The sequence below is a fragment of the Lacerta agilis genome, chromosome 4 (genome assembly GCF_009819535.1).
Source record: "Lacerta agilis isolate rLacAgi1 chromosome 4, rLacAgi1.pri, whole genome shotgun sequence".
NCBI lineage: Eukaryota > Metazoa > Chordata > Lepidosauria > Squamata > Lacertidae > Lacerta > Lacerta agilis.
In genome coordinates, this window is record NC_046315.1 from 21,537,696 (window position 1) to 21,554,587 (window position 16,892).

Here is a 16,892-nt window from a genome sequence, read left to right on the forward strand (position 1 = left end):
AGAAACAGGCTGAGGTGCATCTGTATTCCAGTGGCAGAGTGTCTTCACATTGCTACTTATTCCTCATCCAGTGCACTCCCACTGCAAATTTTTGGACCCCCATTCACATGACGTTAGAAACAATCCACAAGCCTGTCATTTATTGACGAATTCTGCTGTTTGATGCATTCTTTCTCAGCCCAGCTTCAATCTGGCTAGAAAATGAAAGCCGCGTTCATTTTCTACTTAAGAATGGTGTGAACGTTTGAGGCAGCCATTGCACATATGCAGATGAGTGGACATGCACAGATGGCAGCTTCATCATTAGGATGTTTTGTTTTTTGGAGTGTGGGGTGGGTGGGTTCAGGCACAGGGAAGCCAAAAGGCCTTGCACTTCAGGTGAATATATCCCTGCCCCCCTGTCTGCCTGATGAAGTGTCGTACAAAAACACTTCTGCATAGCTGTATAATTCTCGTGTCCTTTTTTTTACCCTGTACGAAGTGACAAGCAACAAATAATAATTTTCTGTTTCCTTCTCTGCATCCAGATGAAGAGTCAGACATCAAGAATGTCTTCTGTGGGGTGCAATGCCATTTCCATCAAATGGCAGCAGTTTGATTTTGATGCACCTGAGCTAATGTACGCACCTGCTCAGATACAGTCTCTCTTCAATCACGACCGACTTCTGATCTATGGATTCATCTCTCACTGTACTCAGGTAATAAGCTTGTCGCCAACCTAATCTCACCACCTTGTGTAGTACAAGCAGCTGCCTAATACTTTTAGCTCCATGCAAGTGCTTTGGATTTTTTTCCCATGTAATGGTGCACATGGTAAGTTTAAGTGAGAGTGGAGAAATGCAAGAACGATGAACAAGCTGAGGGGTATATCCAGAACGGTCCCTTTCTGCTGAAGTAAAAATGACTTGGCTAAGAATTGTGGAGCAGGCAAAACAATACTATAGCAGCAGTAAGCATGACAAATGCAGTTGTGCTGTAAGGCACGACTTTGGGGCAATTGTCCACTTGGCACGAACAGGAGGCACCTCAAACACAGCTGAGCGGCCTGGCCATATTTTAGAGTAGAATTGTAGAGTTGGAAGAGACCTCAAAGTTCCACCCACCACCTTCTAACATCATCATCTAAAAAGGACACCCTTCCCCCCCCCTTAAGACTATTAAGTCTTAAATTCACCTCTGGACAAATATGCCCATTTTAGCAACCACCAATTAGATATTATATGCAGCATGTATTATTTAGTTATTTAAGGCATCTCCTTCATCTTCTCCAGATGCAACAAAACATGTCTCTCCCCTATCGGTCTCTACAGCCACAGCAGGCTGTGTAACCTTCTAACAGTTTGGCTTCACCTCCTCCATTGACTCCCAAGGCAGACAGATGCCACCGCACACTATATGCCACTGAATCATTAGTATTTCTTAAGTGGTGTGCCTAATAACAAACCATATGGAGAATAAAACTATGAATGGCCATCCTAAAACCAAGCAGAAACCCAAACATTAGTTTAAAGCACCTGTTGGAATAGGAAAATGTTAGTGCCTGAGGGTGCCTGTCTAATCTTGGCTAGGAGGGGGTTCTGTAGCCTTGGACCCGCAACACTGAATGCCCGGCTTCTAGAGCCATGGGGCTCAGTGATTGGTGAGGGGTATAAGGGGTCAGGTGGTCCTTAAGACCTACAAGAGTAATTCATTTTATGAGATACCAAACAATCATGCTGCACGCTGTATTTATGTCACCGTACTTGCATGAAAAAGTAACACAGCACATTCTGTTACCCGTAGCAGTGAATATTCAGCATATTTGATTAAAATAAAAGGAATATTTCTGCTTGTTGTTCTTTCTTTCAGGCCACTTTAAATGCACTAATAGACAACAAAGAGCTGCAGACTGTGGTGTCCACAACTGAGCTGCAGAAGACAGTGGGCACGGTGAGCTCATGCTTCTCTCATAAGCTACATCAGGGTCTAAAACGAATAAGTCGGAATAGGGGATCTAGAAACTGTTGTTTTAAACCACCACTTTCCCCCCTCACAGTGTTTATCCCTCCTCACTCCCATGCATGGCTGCTGCTGTTGTGCAACCCGCCTTCCTTCTCACACACTCCTACCCTGCCATCTAGATAGATAGATAGATAGATAATTATTATTGCAGGTGGCAGAAACAGGTGTGTTTGTCCAATCAATGTCATCTAATCAGGTCCCCCCCCCTGAATTGTTGGATAAATTGTGCCCCTCCCCCAAAAGCTGCCATTTGCTCTGGGAGGGAAACTGCAATTGACCCCTGTGGCCATTTTTTTGTTAGTAACATGGCACAGGAGGAAAAGTTTTTTCCCTTAAAAAAATAAAACCCTTCCCAATGTATCATGGTATTGATCCTGACTGGACGTAGTAATCCTATAAATGTCTACTCATAACTTCCTTTTAGGTCAGTGAGTCTAAGTATCTGGTAAGTGCATATGGGATTGCAGCCTAAATGTTGCTTAAATTGTAATAATTATTTTTTAAAACTTAGGTTTTTGTATATACATATTTTATTACTGCTACTAATTCTTCGTTCTCTTTCCGCCCCCCTGCCCCGCCACCTTCCCCACTGCCCAATCTGTATAGATGCTGCACAAACTTGCAGCAAGAGCCTTCATTCGAGATTATGAACAAGGGATTCTTGATGAAGATGAAACAGAACATGAGGTACGTTGCCCCCCCCCCCACAAAAAAATGAAAAGTGAAAAACATGGAACAATTTATTGGCCAGCCATTTTACTGTAGTTACAGCTGATATAAAAAAGATACCCCTGTGTTGCAAACTACAAGCAGGATATGAAAAAAGGCAACACGTTGAGCAAATAATGTAGGGCAAAATGTTTCTTTATAATGTCAAATAATATGCAGCGAATGAAATCCCTGCTCCTGTTTCAGCCCCTGGGCAATAATAAATGCATTAGTATGCGGCTTTGTTTTCAGTTACACTTTGGGGAGGGAAGGAATCCCTTTCTGACAGGGAAGGGACTGGGGGTCATTGTATGTGGAGCAAAACAGATGCCCTCAAATATAAAACCTCACAGCTTTTGTAGTCAGCTTTTCTTTTCAGCAGCCACAATATAGCCATACTGACCTTATTATTATGGGAGTGGTTTGGCAACGCTTATTTGATTCACCATTCAGAGAAGCACCTTTTCACTGTTTTCAGCCCTATACTTCACCTGCTTTAGTTATAGCTCTCTGTGTTATTTTGAAATAACAATCTGCCCGTGTCTTACCTATTTAGATGAAGAAGCAGCTGTTGAAGTCCCAAATCATTGAGCTGAGTCTGAAGAACTCCATTGTGACCCAGTTTACAAGTTTTGTGGCAATTGAGAAAAGGGTACGTGTGTTCACTGAGGTATTTTGTATGCATCAGCTGTCACTTAATCCTTGGGCCCACCATTCATACTTCATCAGTTCTCTTATTGACCTAATATTAATGACTGCATTTATTATTACCGAGCACCAGAAATATAGAACGTGCTGGGAAGAAGAAGCACCCAAAGATGGGTTGTATCCTGGTACCGCTTGGGTCATGTAATCCATGGATCCTTTTATACTCCTGCTTAGGAGACTCCACCCAGATCCCCTTCATGCCTTCCCCAGAATCAGTGCTTTTCTTTCATCTCATCTCTTGAAAACCTTCGTGTCTAGTCTAAATACTATTTTTCTCCCTGGAATCTAAAGATGCTATTTCACTTGGTTTTTTCACCTTCACTTCTTTTCTTTCTTTTTTCAAAAAGCTTTATCTTTGTTCTATTCTTCCTTCTGCTTCTCTGCTCACCCCTCGTTCCCTCTCTCCCTTGGCATTGTTTTCCTCAGAACAGCTGTAAAATGCATTGCATTTTCAACTGGTCTCTGTTTTGGAGTACAAGCAGGGGAGTGTACTTGGTTACCCAGATTTACTTTTTAACTGAGATGATTATTTCGCCATTGAACAATTGTTCAAAGTAGCATATCTGTTAATCTCATGGCTTGGACACATTGCAAAATTGGGGCAGGCCAGATGATGTAACACAGGTGTGGGAAACCTTTGTCCCTCCAGATATTGTTAAACTACAACTCCCATCATACCTTCCCATTGGCCATGCTTGCTGTGGCTGAAGGGGACCAGAGTTCAGCAACATATGGTGCATCCAAGGTTCTGCCCTGAAGGCAGCCCTGTTTAGGGAAGTTTTTAATGTTTGATGCTTTATCATGTTTTTAATATTCTGTTGGGAGCTGCCCAGATTGGCTGGGGAAACCCAGCCAGATGGGCAGGGTATAAATAGATGATGGTGATGATGATGTAACATAATAAACTAGCTGCTCCATGCCATTGCACAGAGGGACTGCTCACATCATTTGTGCCTGAGTGTGAAGCACCAAACTCGCATGTTGCATCATCTGTGGGGTAAGGAGCTCCACTCTGGGTTACTCATGGACCAATGCAAACTGGGGAAAACAGGGGGCTTCCTACAGCCAAGCAGAGCGGCACATAGTGGGGAACATGATGAATTTAATTAAAGCAGGGGTGACTAAACTTTGGCCATCTAGATGTTGTTAGACTCCAACTTCCATCAGGCTCATCCAGCATAGCCAATGGTTAGGTATGGTAGTTCAACAACAACAACAACAACAACAACAACAACAACAACAACAACAACAACATATTTATACCCCGCCCATCTGGCTGGGTTCCTCCAGCCACTCTGGACAGCTCCCAATAGAATATTAAAAATAGAATCAAACATTAAAAACTTCCCTAAACAGGGCTGCCTTCAGATTACTTCTAAAAGTCAGATAGTTGTTTATTTCCTTGACATCTGAGGGGAGGGCGTTCGGGTGGGCGCCACTACCGAGAAGGCCCTCTGCCTGGTTCCCTGTAACCTCACTTCTCGCAGGGAGGGAACCGCCAGAAGGCCCTGAGAGCTGGACCTCAGTGTCCGGGCTGAACGATGGGGGTGGAAAGGCTCCTTCAGGTATACAGGTTCCCCACCTCTGGCTTAAAGCTTCTATGTTTTTCTTAAGACTTCCCCATCCCAGTTCAGATTAATTCCAGTGTTCATTTTTGTATCTTGAAGCGTGCACATTATTTTACGTAATTTATAACCTTGCTTTTTAATACTTACTTTTGTGGTGCTTTTTATTCATCCCCCATCCTCCACCCCCATTCAGGATACAAATGAAGACCAGACTGCTGATACTCTGGATGATTTGGAACTTGTAGCCAAGGTGGATGTAGACATCTTACCCTACATGGAATATGAGTCAAAAGGACAGACGGCTCCTTGCGAGTCTCTAAGTTTTGTATGTATCCAACATTTTCTGGTCCTCTTCTCCCTTCATGCACTCCACTTCATGCATCTTATGAAGTGGTCTGTGTTCCATTACATGGTAAAATGCACTTTTCATTATTACTAATTTTCCTTCCTTCCCTATTTTATCTTATTCCCCACCACCTCTATATATGTGTCTCTGTGTGTCCCAGTCATCAAGAGCCTGCATCGTTGAGGAGGAGGAAATAGACCATGAAGTATGTTGACAAAAAGATAAAATACTTGAAACCGTATGTTGGTCAGCCATTTTAATTGTTGTTGCCTTTGCTAAATTGTATGAGGTTAAGGTTGGACTCTTACATGTCCTGACCTGTGAATTGCATTGAACTCAGTATTAAAATCCGTATTAATAAGTGTAATTATACTTAGATACAACCTTGACATTTCATTAGACGAAAACAAGGGCTATACTTCAGAGGGGAAGGGGCATCTAATGGGTCAGTTCCCTCTTACTAATTTAGCGAACTGAAGTATTGCGTTTAATTTGCCTGTTCTGCCTTTGTTCATCTTCGTTTGCAAATGTCTTGAACACTGAGACACTGGAATGAAATTTAATGAAATTAAAACAGTGGTAGCCAATGTGGTGCCCTCCAGATGTTTTGAACTCTCAACTCCCATCCGCCCTAGTCAGCATGGCCAGTGGTCAGGGATGGTGAAAGTTGTGATCCAAAATGTATAGGTTGCACTACATTGGCTGGGTTGAAGACATTATTCTGCATTTCAAATTCTAAGAGCTCTTCACCCCCCACAACTCTTTTCAAAGGTGGGGAAGGGGACACACTGTGGGAGGAAACTCCTGCAGCCAATCGGAAGCCACGCCTTGGTTTTTGAACGGTTTCAGGAGTCGAACGGACTCCCGGAACAGATTATGCTCAAGAACCAAGGTACCACTGTACTGACATTTGAGAGCATTGTTTTTGTCAGGGATATGGCACGGGGGGGGGGAGTTTTTTTTTAAGTTAAAACAAAAACCTCAATGTATCAAAGTCTTGATCCCGACTATACTTCTGACATGTTTTATTATTACTAGTACAATAATCATTACTAATTATGCTTTCTTCTATTCTATCCCCCCACCTCTCACCACCCATATATAGGCGATGCTTGACTTTCATTTAGCAGAAGATTTTGGAGTTTATGAAGAAGTGACTATTGAGAAGGACAAAATAGAATTTGTGCAGAAAAAGAAAAAGAAAAGCAAAAAAATGGCAAGGGAACTTGAGGTACATTGGTGCAAAAAAAAATGCAACAAAAAACATGAAGCGGTTTATTGGTCAGCCATTTTAAATAGAGCTGTTGCACACTTAGAGATTTTTTTTTAATTCATTGCACAAGTTTAAGGATGGAGTCTTACACATTCTGACCTTTGAGTCCCATTGAAGTCGGTATTAAAATCCCTTTTAATAAGTGTAATAATCAATGCACTCTTGGTGTTCGTTAGACAAGATTAAGAACTAATCCAACATAACTCAAAGGCCTCATTGATTCACTTCTAGAAAGCATTTTTCCCAAGAAACTTTTCAGTTAAACCTGTGTCATGAAAACACTCGCAAGTTTCAGTTAATCATAAGTTGCACACACAACTATTTGGAACATAGGAGCTGCCTCTATTTCCTAAGAAGCCTACCTGTATCAGTGGAGACAAATACATGTGAGGATGTACCGGTAGTTATTTCTGGGGGGGGAAACACAGATTTTATCCATGCTAGCCCAGAACTAAGGTTTTCACTAAATTAGCTTGAATTAAAATGGTAGCTCTACACAGCACAGTATAGAGCAGAGTTTCTCAAACTCAGGTCTCCATCTGTTTTTAGACTACAATTCCCATCATCCCTGACCACTGAGTCTTGCTAGTTAGGGACAATGAGAGAGTTGTAATCCATTTGGGAAGCTCTGGTATCCGACAATGCCTTCCTCCATTATTGTGATCCATTCGTGTTTACTTAGAACTTTGCTGAATGGGATCAATTAACAAATTAGTAACTTCCTGTGGCACTAGCATTAAAACAATAAAAGCACTCAGTGCCTAGCCCCAGATAATATTATTTACAGTTTAGGTTGACTACAGATCTAGTATAGTTTTTTCCCTTTAAGTAAAAATGATTTTTAATGTTTGGTGCCTGTATTTTATATTTACCGAATAAATCCTCTTAAGGAGGTTTCTTTCCAACAGATCATGGATTACTGTTGTTGTTGTTGTTGTTGTTGTTGTTGTTGTTGTTGTTGTTGTTGTTAAACCTATTAGTTGCTTGTCACCAAACAGGTCTCCAAGTGATTTACATTGAAGAACATATGCATGAATACATTATAACGTAGAATTTGGGGACGGGGGGAGAGAATTATATAAGCATTGTGAATAATGATATATAAAAACAATGTGTGTTTTCCCAGCTGTGAGACTAAAAGAATAAATTTTACTTCACAGAAGTCTGTGGTTTCAACGGCTGACCAGGAGCCTGAAGCATTTCAAAATGAGATGTCATTTCTTAAGAAGCAACCTGAGAAGGCAGTTCCACTTACTGAGGCAGAGAATTTGAGTATGCCAGAGGAATTTACAGGTGGCATGCCGGCAGGTGACATGAGCAGTTCTCTTCTCAGTTCTGACTTGAAGGTAATCCCCAAAGCTGCCTAGCCAGGGCATATGCTAACTGCATACCGCTTCCCTTGAGTCAGTACTACTTCACACAGGTGTCTTTTTTTGGAGGAAGAGAGCACTGGGCACTTAGAATACTTTTGTAATACTTGGTTTGTTTACACATATAGTAAAAGCAGAGGCAACCAGCATGTTTATGCCTGCCACACAGCCGACCCACTCCTTCACATCCAGTCCCCAGAGAAAGATACCAAAAACTGCTTCCCTTTTTCTTTTATGCACACACACACACACACACACACATGTTTCTGGGCATTCATAGCTTCTCCATCTCAAACATTCCAAGGTGATCAAGAAACTGTTTCCTCACAATGCGCTCTCAGAAAAGACACACCCACTGGCTGTGCTGAACTTCCAAGAAATATTAACATTATTTGGTGTGCGTTTCTAAAATTCCTCTAAGAAAGTTCTCTTCAGACAGAAATTCTGAGGATCTTTTTGACCACTTGTATGACTCAGTGGGAGGCACATCTAAACATTGAGGGGATTCAAAAACAGATTTTCCAAGTTTTTGAATGATAATTTAGGGAAAACATTACATGTCTAATGGTAAAAGCTAAAGGACCACTAGATGGTTAAATCCAGTCAAAGGCAACTATGGGGTTGCGGTGCTCATCTCGCTTTCAGGCCGAGAGAGCCAGCGCTTGTCCACAGACAGCTTTCCGGGTCATGTGGCCAGCGTGACTAAACCACTTCTGGCGCAACAGAACACCGTGACGGAAACCAGAGCACACGGAAACACCATTTACCTTCCCACTGCAGCGATACCTATTTATCTATGCTCACTCGCATGCTTTTGAACTGTTAGGTAGGCAGGAGCTGGGACAGAGCAACAGGAGCTCACCCCGTTGTGCGGATTCGAACTGCCAACCTTCTGATTGGCAAGCCCAGGAGGCGCAGTGGTTTAGACCACAGTGCTGCCCACATCCCTTATAACATATAACATGTATGAACCACATTTGAGTCTAAATGGATTGATTTTTCTTCATAGTTGAATGATACTTCCACACCTGACATCATGTCTGAATTAGCAGATGAGCTTTCTTCTCCAGTAAACTTAACAGTAAACAGAGTCTCCCGATTTCTCTCCCCTCACTGTTCGGCAGCTGCATTGCCGTTAGCTGACTATCTTTGCAGGTAATTCTGAAAGCCTCCTAGTCTGATGATATGTGGAATGCACACTGCTTTCCCAAGCAGCGAGAAATTCCAGGGTCAGCCGTGCTATTTGGATACCTACAGCATTTTTGTAATATTTGGATTGTTTACAAATACAGAAGTGGAGCACACAAGTGGAGGCAACTGGTATATGCTCTCCTGCCATGCAGCTGATCTACTCCTTCGCATCCAGTCCCCAGAGAGAGATACCACCAGTTGCCTTCAGATCACAGCTAACTCTGCTTCTTCCCCTTGCAAAACATTCCTTTATGCATAAACACACACACACACTGTTGGGTGTGCCCCCTTTTCTAAGCATTGATTGCTTTTCCCACCCCAAACATTCAAGAAGGATTAAGAAACTATCTTCTCACAATTCACTCTTGTAAAGATGCTGAACCACTAGGAAATGCTAACATTTTTCTGTTAAATCCCTAGTTATGATCAGGGAATACTCCAAGGCAAGGGTGGCTCGTGCATGGCCCTTCAGATGTTGCTGTGCTACAAGTCCCATCACTTTTGACTGTTTACCATGCTGGGTGGTGGGAGTTGGAGTCTACTGACATCTCGTAGCCACTGGTTAGACACCCCTGCCGCCAGGCAATCCCATTAGACAGCAATCTGGCAACAATCCAAAGGTCCTCTAAAGAAGTTCTCCCAAGGCAGACATTTTTTTAATCAGTTGTACAACTTGGTGGGAGGCATACCTTAAAATTACAAGAGTTTTGTGCGAGGTGTTTCAGAAGCAGATTTTTCAAGGCTGTGGAAGTTAATGTAGGAAAAGCAGAATGTGTGTGAACCAAATTCAAGTCTAAAATAACAATTTTTACGCCATAGGTGCCTTCTGCTGTTGTTGCTCGCAGCAAGCTTGGGGATAGCTCCTTTGGCTTCGGTTTTGGAATCCAAAATAGTGCTCCTATAAGCGCCCTTCCTCCACCGCCTCCTCGTCCTCTGTCTGGGAACACCCACACGTTTGGATCACCTGCAACTGGTCTGTTTGGTTCTGCTTTTGGATCACCTACTTTTGGATCACCTGCAGCTGGTCATTTTGGTTCACAGAGAGTCCCCCAAGCTCCGATAAGCACTGCTTCACCACTGCCGCCTCTGCCTGGAGGCACCCCCAACACGTTGGCTTTTGGGTCATCTGCAGCTGGTCTGTTTGGTTCTACTTCCAGTCCCAGTTTGGGTTCACAGGCAATTCCCCAAGCTCCGATAAGCACCGCTGCTGCTGCTCCACCACCTCCACTGCCTGGAGGCACCCTCAACATGTTTGCTTCGGGATCACCTGCAACTGGTCCGTTTGGTTCTACTTTTGGATCACCTGCCACTGGTCCGTTTGGTTCACAGGCAACCCCCCAAGCCTTTAGCTTGAGGAAATTTGATATGCTTCAGCAGAAGGATCCGTTTCCACCTCCAACGCTTCCAGCTGAAAGAGCGTTTGCTCCTCTTAAGCTTTCTCCAGCACATGTAAAAGCGTTTGCACAAGGAAGTGCACAGGAGTCGGTCAGCCCTCTTCGCAGAGTGCCAGAAGTGCAGTGCTCAAAGGAAACCCTGGAGGCTTCTCACAGGATGCCCTATAGCTTGCAGGAGGTAAGATGTCTTTAAACTCTATTTTAATTGTAATCCACCCTGGGACATTCTGGTGAAGGTTGGGTGATATTCTCTCTCTCTCTCTCTCTCTCTCTCTCTCTGTGTGTGTGTGTGTGTGTATCAGTGCTTATTGCTTCTCTAGCCTATACTACTATTCTTGATGGAACACCTACCCTTAGAGAGCAGGGCTTTTAGGTGTGCTGGGTTAGGTTGTGATTCTTCACATCCCTTGAGGACTAGCTCTGGGGGGTATTTTTTCACTCTACACTGTTGTATGTCTCTCTCTTTAAAGGATGCTTTCATGAAGAAGTGCAAAATAAAGCGTCAATCATTTCCTGCACAGAAGCCGCTAAGGGTTGTAGCCTGGCCTCAACTCTTTAAACTCCAAAATCAGGTATGCACCCTCTTTTTTTCTACAGCTGTTGCAAGAAAAGAAAAGAAAAAACAGACAAATGGAGCCTACCCATGGGCATAGCCAGGGGGAGCAGAGGGGGGGTACTTAACTAACTGACCAATCACGTCGGTTCTGCACCCCTAACAAAAGTCCTGCCCCTCCAACAAAGTCCTGTCCCCCCCCTACAAAAATGCTGGTTACACCCATGACTCTACCATTATTTTGCAGAAACAGAGGGCCTATCCCTCTGATACTGTGGGGGAAGGACGTTTTGACTAGAGTTAGTTGTTGCAGCTTCATGATTGTCTTTATATTTTATCGATTCACATTTGTGAGCTGGCCAAAGAGGACACCATTGATGGGGTGGTATAGAAATTCCTAAATGAAGCAGTATTTTATTTATGTATTTGCATTTCCTAGATGCCTCAATACACAGGTTCTTCGGGCGTCAAGCAGATTAGACATTAAAACAAAAATGAAACATAGCATAGAACAACAGAAAGAAATTCAGAGTAAGATCTCACAGAAAACACAAAGTATAACCGGGGGTGGGGTGGGGGGAAACTTTGGGTCTCTTCCCATGCTAATGACCTACACCATGAGGGATGCACACAATATTTGGCCTAATTTCATGCAGATGGAAAGAAAGGCAAAAACAGGGAGGGAGAAAGTAAAAACAGAAAAGGGGTGTCCCACCCCATTTTTGGTTCTGGCCCTGCCCACTCTTGGCGTGCAGCCTTAAACAGATTACCCCCAGGGAAATGCAGCCCTATCCAGAAGACAAATTTTCCACCTCTGTTACATGTGAAACCTTACCTTTTTTTGCCCATTTGTGCCTCACCTATGTTGGGGAGGCTGCCTGGTTTCTTTTTTATAGAGCCATTCATTACATGTGTTTATTTTCCTTTTTTTAAATAATAGCTTTCACACACAATTTTCTTCTCCCCCCATTTTATTTTTATGAATGTGTTTTCCTTTTATATTCCAGGGTGGTTTTTGGCAGCTGATCCCTGAGCTTGGGACTCTTCTGGATTTCGATGTGGATTATTTTGTCAACGTTTCACTTGCAAAAAAGGGAATTAATTCACTTGGTAATTCCCATTTTACTTCCTTTATACAGTGTACTCAAACTTCTGAAATGCTTATTCCCACTGAAAGCATTGTGAAAAGTCAGTAATGACTAACTTAAATCCTATTGATTTCAGTGGAATCTAGGCATAGTATTTATAAATTGCATATACAGCTACCTAGAGTGGTTTTTGTGGTGTGCTGGCACACTCACAACTGTCCTACAAAAGTTCACATGAACAAAAAAGAAAAAGGTTATTGCTGTTGTTTGCTTTATGGCTGTATACAGACTTCTTTCCAGTTCAGCAGCAGGGCAAGATGAGCAAACTGTGGGCCTGCCACTCAACAACAGTAAATGATCCAGTTGACATCAAAATCTTTTTTTATATAATTAGACATTCTGGTTTTCAGAAATACTATTTACAGCTATAATAAAAGCTCAATGGAATGGATTTGGGGAGTGAGGGTGTCATTGAATTCTACTTAATATGATCCAGAGCAGAACTCCCAATGTATAGTTAGCAGAGTAAAAACTTAAACATGTTGCGGGATTCCCCAAAAATAGACCAGAGGCAATTATATTTCATCCAGCAAAGCTTTACTGCTACTGAAGGCAAATGAGCATAATGGTCACAAATCCAATGCATTCAGGATTGGCACTGCCCATAAGAAATCCAGTTGCAGCAGACTTAACAAACTTACAATGACTTATAATAAGGCTAAACCTTCACACTAAGCATATTGTGTACAGAACACCACACCAGAAGGAAGAGAGATAGAAAGAGAAACCCAGGCTCCTTTTGGCCTTATTATTATAGTCAGCATGACCTTGACTGAAAGAGATAACAGAACCAGTTTAAGCCAGCTGTACTCACTCAGCTTCTCTGAAGGAATAACCCAAACATCATGAATTTTCTGCTTGTTTCTTTCACACAGAGAAGCTTCCAGAACCCTCTTGAATTAATTAGAATAGGAAAGATCTCTACATATCAGATTAATACTTTCTGTACTGAGAAATGCAAACTGACAGACGGAATCCATGCACTCTTAGAGGCAATTTTTTTGATAAGTTTTAGATATTCAGGGTTCCTCTGTCAGTACCACCAGTCTGCTTGACAACAGCACTGACACTTTAGTTAGGAGTACTTTTAAGAATTAATTCTTTAATATGAAACATAGCCAGTTCAATGCTACTGCTTTTTTCTATTCATCCAGGCCCCAAAGGAAAAGAGAAGCTGTTGCGGTTGATTGCTACACTTCTGGTGCTACAGGTTATACGTTTCAAGCGACTGGAAGGCCTCGTCTTCAGATCTTTAACAACATTGAATGACTCTCCCCCATCATGGTACGTTTTCTAAGCAGACTTAACATTTCAGGCAACTCTTCTCTAAAAGCTAAAGTGTTTAAATCAGTTGTGGGCATTAATCCATAGTGCTAGGTCTTCCTTGAGTCAAAGCAAACTGAGGTTGTAAACACGGGGGGCTGGGGCCCATTGGGACTTGTAGATGGAAGTCAGGGAGACCAGCAATGTATCCTGCTCCATTGACAGGTAGAGCCACTCTGACTGGCTTTAAATAAAGCAGGAAAGGTGGCAACTGGCTGAGGGCAGACAGGTTGGTGTTCCATTTGCCCTCCTCTGGTTGTAAAACACATATTCAGGGGGATGTTTCAGGATATGAGACTCCAAGTGGGTGACATCTGAGTGCAGCTTAAACAGTAACTTGAATTTCAAATAATAATAACTTGTTTAATATGAAACTTTAGGCTTTGGAAAAAGAGGACTGACCATGTCCAACATCAGGAGAAGGCTAAGTCTGAGGTTCTAACCACCCAGTCTGTAACTAAATCCATTTCAAATGCTAACTTTAGAGATAAATCTTCTACCTGGGTTGATACTGTTGTAAAAACTTCAAAATGGGACCAGCGATGCTTCCCACATAGTTGGCCCAATTAGCAAAGAAGCGTAGCTTTCCAGCGTGGAAGGTATCCAGGCTGAGTTCAGAGAGAGAAGATGCAAATAAATCACACATTTCCAGCTTCAGACAGAAAAGTAGTTTTACTGCCAGTCATAAAAAGCATGAAGGTTACAAACACTATTTACAAAGAGTTAATTGCTTCTGCCTCTCCAGGCAGAGGTCTCCTTACATCCAGCCAGTTTGATGGCTAAGATCAGACTCCTTAAAAGAGTTCTCACCATCACTCCCCAGAAGCTGCACATTCCCAGATTACCACCTCCTTTGACATTGTAGCTGTCCAAGCTATCTGGAAACTAGCTTCTCACAGATAACAGCAACACAGAATGTTCTTGCTTTCTGAGAATGAATGACACCAACCCCCAAAAGATACCCATCTCCTGTACCATTGAAGGACTGTGGCAAGTTTTTCTTCTTAGGTTTTCCTGAATTACAGTTTGTTGTAATTAGTTTGTGGTATAGATATATTTCCTTGAGAATGGATAGGTTTGATCTTCTTGCAGTCCATGGGACTCTCAAGAGTCTCCTCCTATGGTGCTGGAGGAGACTCTTGAGAGTCCCATGGACTGCAAGAAGATCAAACCTATCCATTCTCAAGGAAATCGGCCCTGAGTGCTCACTGGAAGGACAGATCCTGAAGTTGAGGCTCCAGTACTTTGGCCACCTCATGAGAAGAGAAGACTCCCTGGAAAAGACCCTGATGTTGGGAAAGATGGAGGGCACAAGGAGAAGGGGACGACAAAGGATGAGATGGTTGGACAGTATTCTCGAAGCTACTAACATGAGTTTGGCCAAACTGCGGGAGGCAGTGAATGATAGGTGTGCCTGGCGTGCTCTGGTCCATGGGGTCACGAAGAGTCGGACACGACTGAACGACTGAACAACAACAACAAATAGATATGTTAAGGGTACTCGCAATCCAATTGAAACATCCACATAAATCTCACTGAAATAAAAGAGGCTTAGGAATGTCAGTAGCTGCCTTACACAGATCAGATCATTGGTCCATCTAGATCAGTATTTTCTAAGCTGATTGAGAAGGAGCTTTTCAGAGTTTGTCAGAAATCTTTTCCAGCTGTGTTTGGAGATGTGAGGCATCGAACCTGGGATCTTTTGCATGCAAGGCATGTGCTTTGCTACCACCGAGCCCATGGCCCTTCATGCGTACAAATCTGTACAATGTTGATTTCAGATGCCCTCTTTGTTTTAATGAAGGAAGAATCAGTAAAGTTGGTGGGAGTCTTCTAGGCCATCTAGTTCAACCCCCTCCTTGATGTGGAGAATCCAGAACTAGAGCATCCAACCTCTAATTGAAAGCCTCTACCAAGGAAAACCTGCCAACTAGGCAATTGGTTCCATTTTCAGACTGGTCTGTTAATAGATTTTTCCTAATGTACAGCCAGAATCTATGCAATTGTAGTCACAGGGCCCATTAGATACAGCCCTGTCCTCTATGGGCAACAGAACAAGTCTTTTCCCTCTTGACGCTATGGTCAAGTTGCTGTTTCATTTCGACATGGTCATTTCATTCATTCCTTTCTCCGCTGTTCACAGGGCATTTGAACCTGTAAAGAAAGCAGTTGAATGGGCAAGGAGAACTGAACGAGAATTTCCAGCAATTTGCCAGCGTCTTGATCTGGGGAAAGACTGGGATTTTGCCACGAAGAAGCTGCTGCATATTGAAGAGATTGGGATCGGCATCACTGTTGTTTCCCCCCCTCATACCTAGTCAGACTAGCAGAAAAATGGCACCATCATCTATTTGTTTGTCTCCAATCATAATATGTTGATTTTATCTGATTCAATATGTTGATTTTATCTAATTAAGATTTTGGTTTTCTATCTATGTATTTAATCATGGAACTTTGATACTCCAGATTGTAACCAAGAATATAAAACACCAAAAAAATAGTATAAATATTAGGACCTGTTTTCTCCATGTTCATTTTGGGTTGGGGTTCATTTTGATTTACAAAATGATTGCTTTCTGTTTTATGAGACGTTCTGACCAGGAGGCTCAGAACTATTCATGTCAAAAGTTTAGCTGATGAACCTGGTCATTATGGGGAAGTGAAATATAAAAATTGACAAGCAAATGGTGGGGCAGAAGCTTAAACAAGTTTGTGGGCATGGAAACTGTTTGGAGATTGACTGCGTAGTATTTATTAAAAAATAATAAACTTTATTACGGTCATAGACCAGCAAGGTAGTATTTATTTTTTTAAACAGGTTTCCACCAGTGTAACAGATTCAATGAAAATGTTCCCGAATCTTATTGCCTCTGGTAGTTAATGCTGGCAAAGAAAGTTCTATCAGAGTGGATTAAAGAATGTATTGGGATAGTTTGGATTTGTAAATACTGTCTCTTTAAAAACTAATAAGTAATCATTATAGACACATTAGCCCAACAGTTATTTTCTGAACTAAACCAATACATCTACCCAGCTACAAATATTTTTGTGTGAATAACCATTTTGATCATTTTTTCAAATATAATTTCACCTGATGAAAATAAACTGCACTAATCTGCTCAGTAACTATCCAGCCTTCTTTTCTACCTGCAAATCATGGAAATTTATTTGCTACTTTGTTTTTGTGAAGATGCAGCTAGGAAAAGGAATGCTGGAATGGGGAAAAGGAAAATGGTCCAGTGCATAGGTTCCTATATTCCAACACTTCAAAAACAGTCATGTGTGTTAGCCATAAATAAGACCATACAG

At 42.2% G+C, this 16,892-nt stretch overlaps 1 protein-coding gene across 1 annotated transcript in view; it reads left to right on the top strand.

Moving 5' to 3' along the window:
- PARP4 (poly(ADP-ribose) polymerase family member 4) overlaps positions 1–16,084 on the top strand; it is a 44,176-nt gene extending 28,092 nt beyond the window's left edge. Inside the window, exons 26-38 of the mRNA XM_033146276.1 lie at positions 528–698; positions 1,849–1,929; positions 2,608–2,688; positions 3,266–3,361; positions 5,179–5,310; positions 5,492–5,536; positions 6,437–6,562; positions 7,765–7,950; positions 9,985–10,737; positions 11,030–11,131; positions 12,120–12,222; positions 13,415–13,544; positions 15,727–16,084. Coding sequence (XP_033002167.1) covers positions 528–698; positions 1,849–1,929; positions 2,608–2,688; positions 3,266–3,361; positions 5,179–5,310; positions 5,492–5,536; positions 6,437–6,562; positions 7,765–7,950; positions 9,985–10,737; positions 11,030–11,131; positions 12,120–12,222; positions 13,415–13,544; positions 15,727–15,901 — 2,181 coding nt within the window. The 3' untranslated portion in view covers positions 15,902–16,084. The remainder of the gene's footprint in view (positions 1–527; positions 699–1,848; positions 1,930–2,607; positions 2,689–3,265; positions 3,362–5,178; positions 5,311–5,491; positions 5,537–6,436; positions 6,563–7,764; positions 7,951–9,984; positions 10,738–11,029; positions 11,132–12,119; positions 12,223–13,414; positions 13,545–15,726) is intronic.
- The last annotated feature ends 808 nt before the right edge of the window (positions 16,085–16,892 follow it).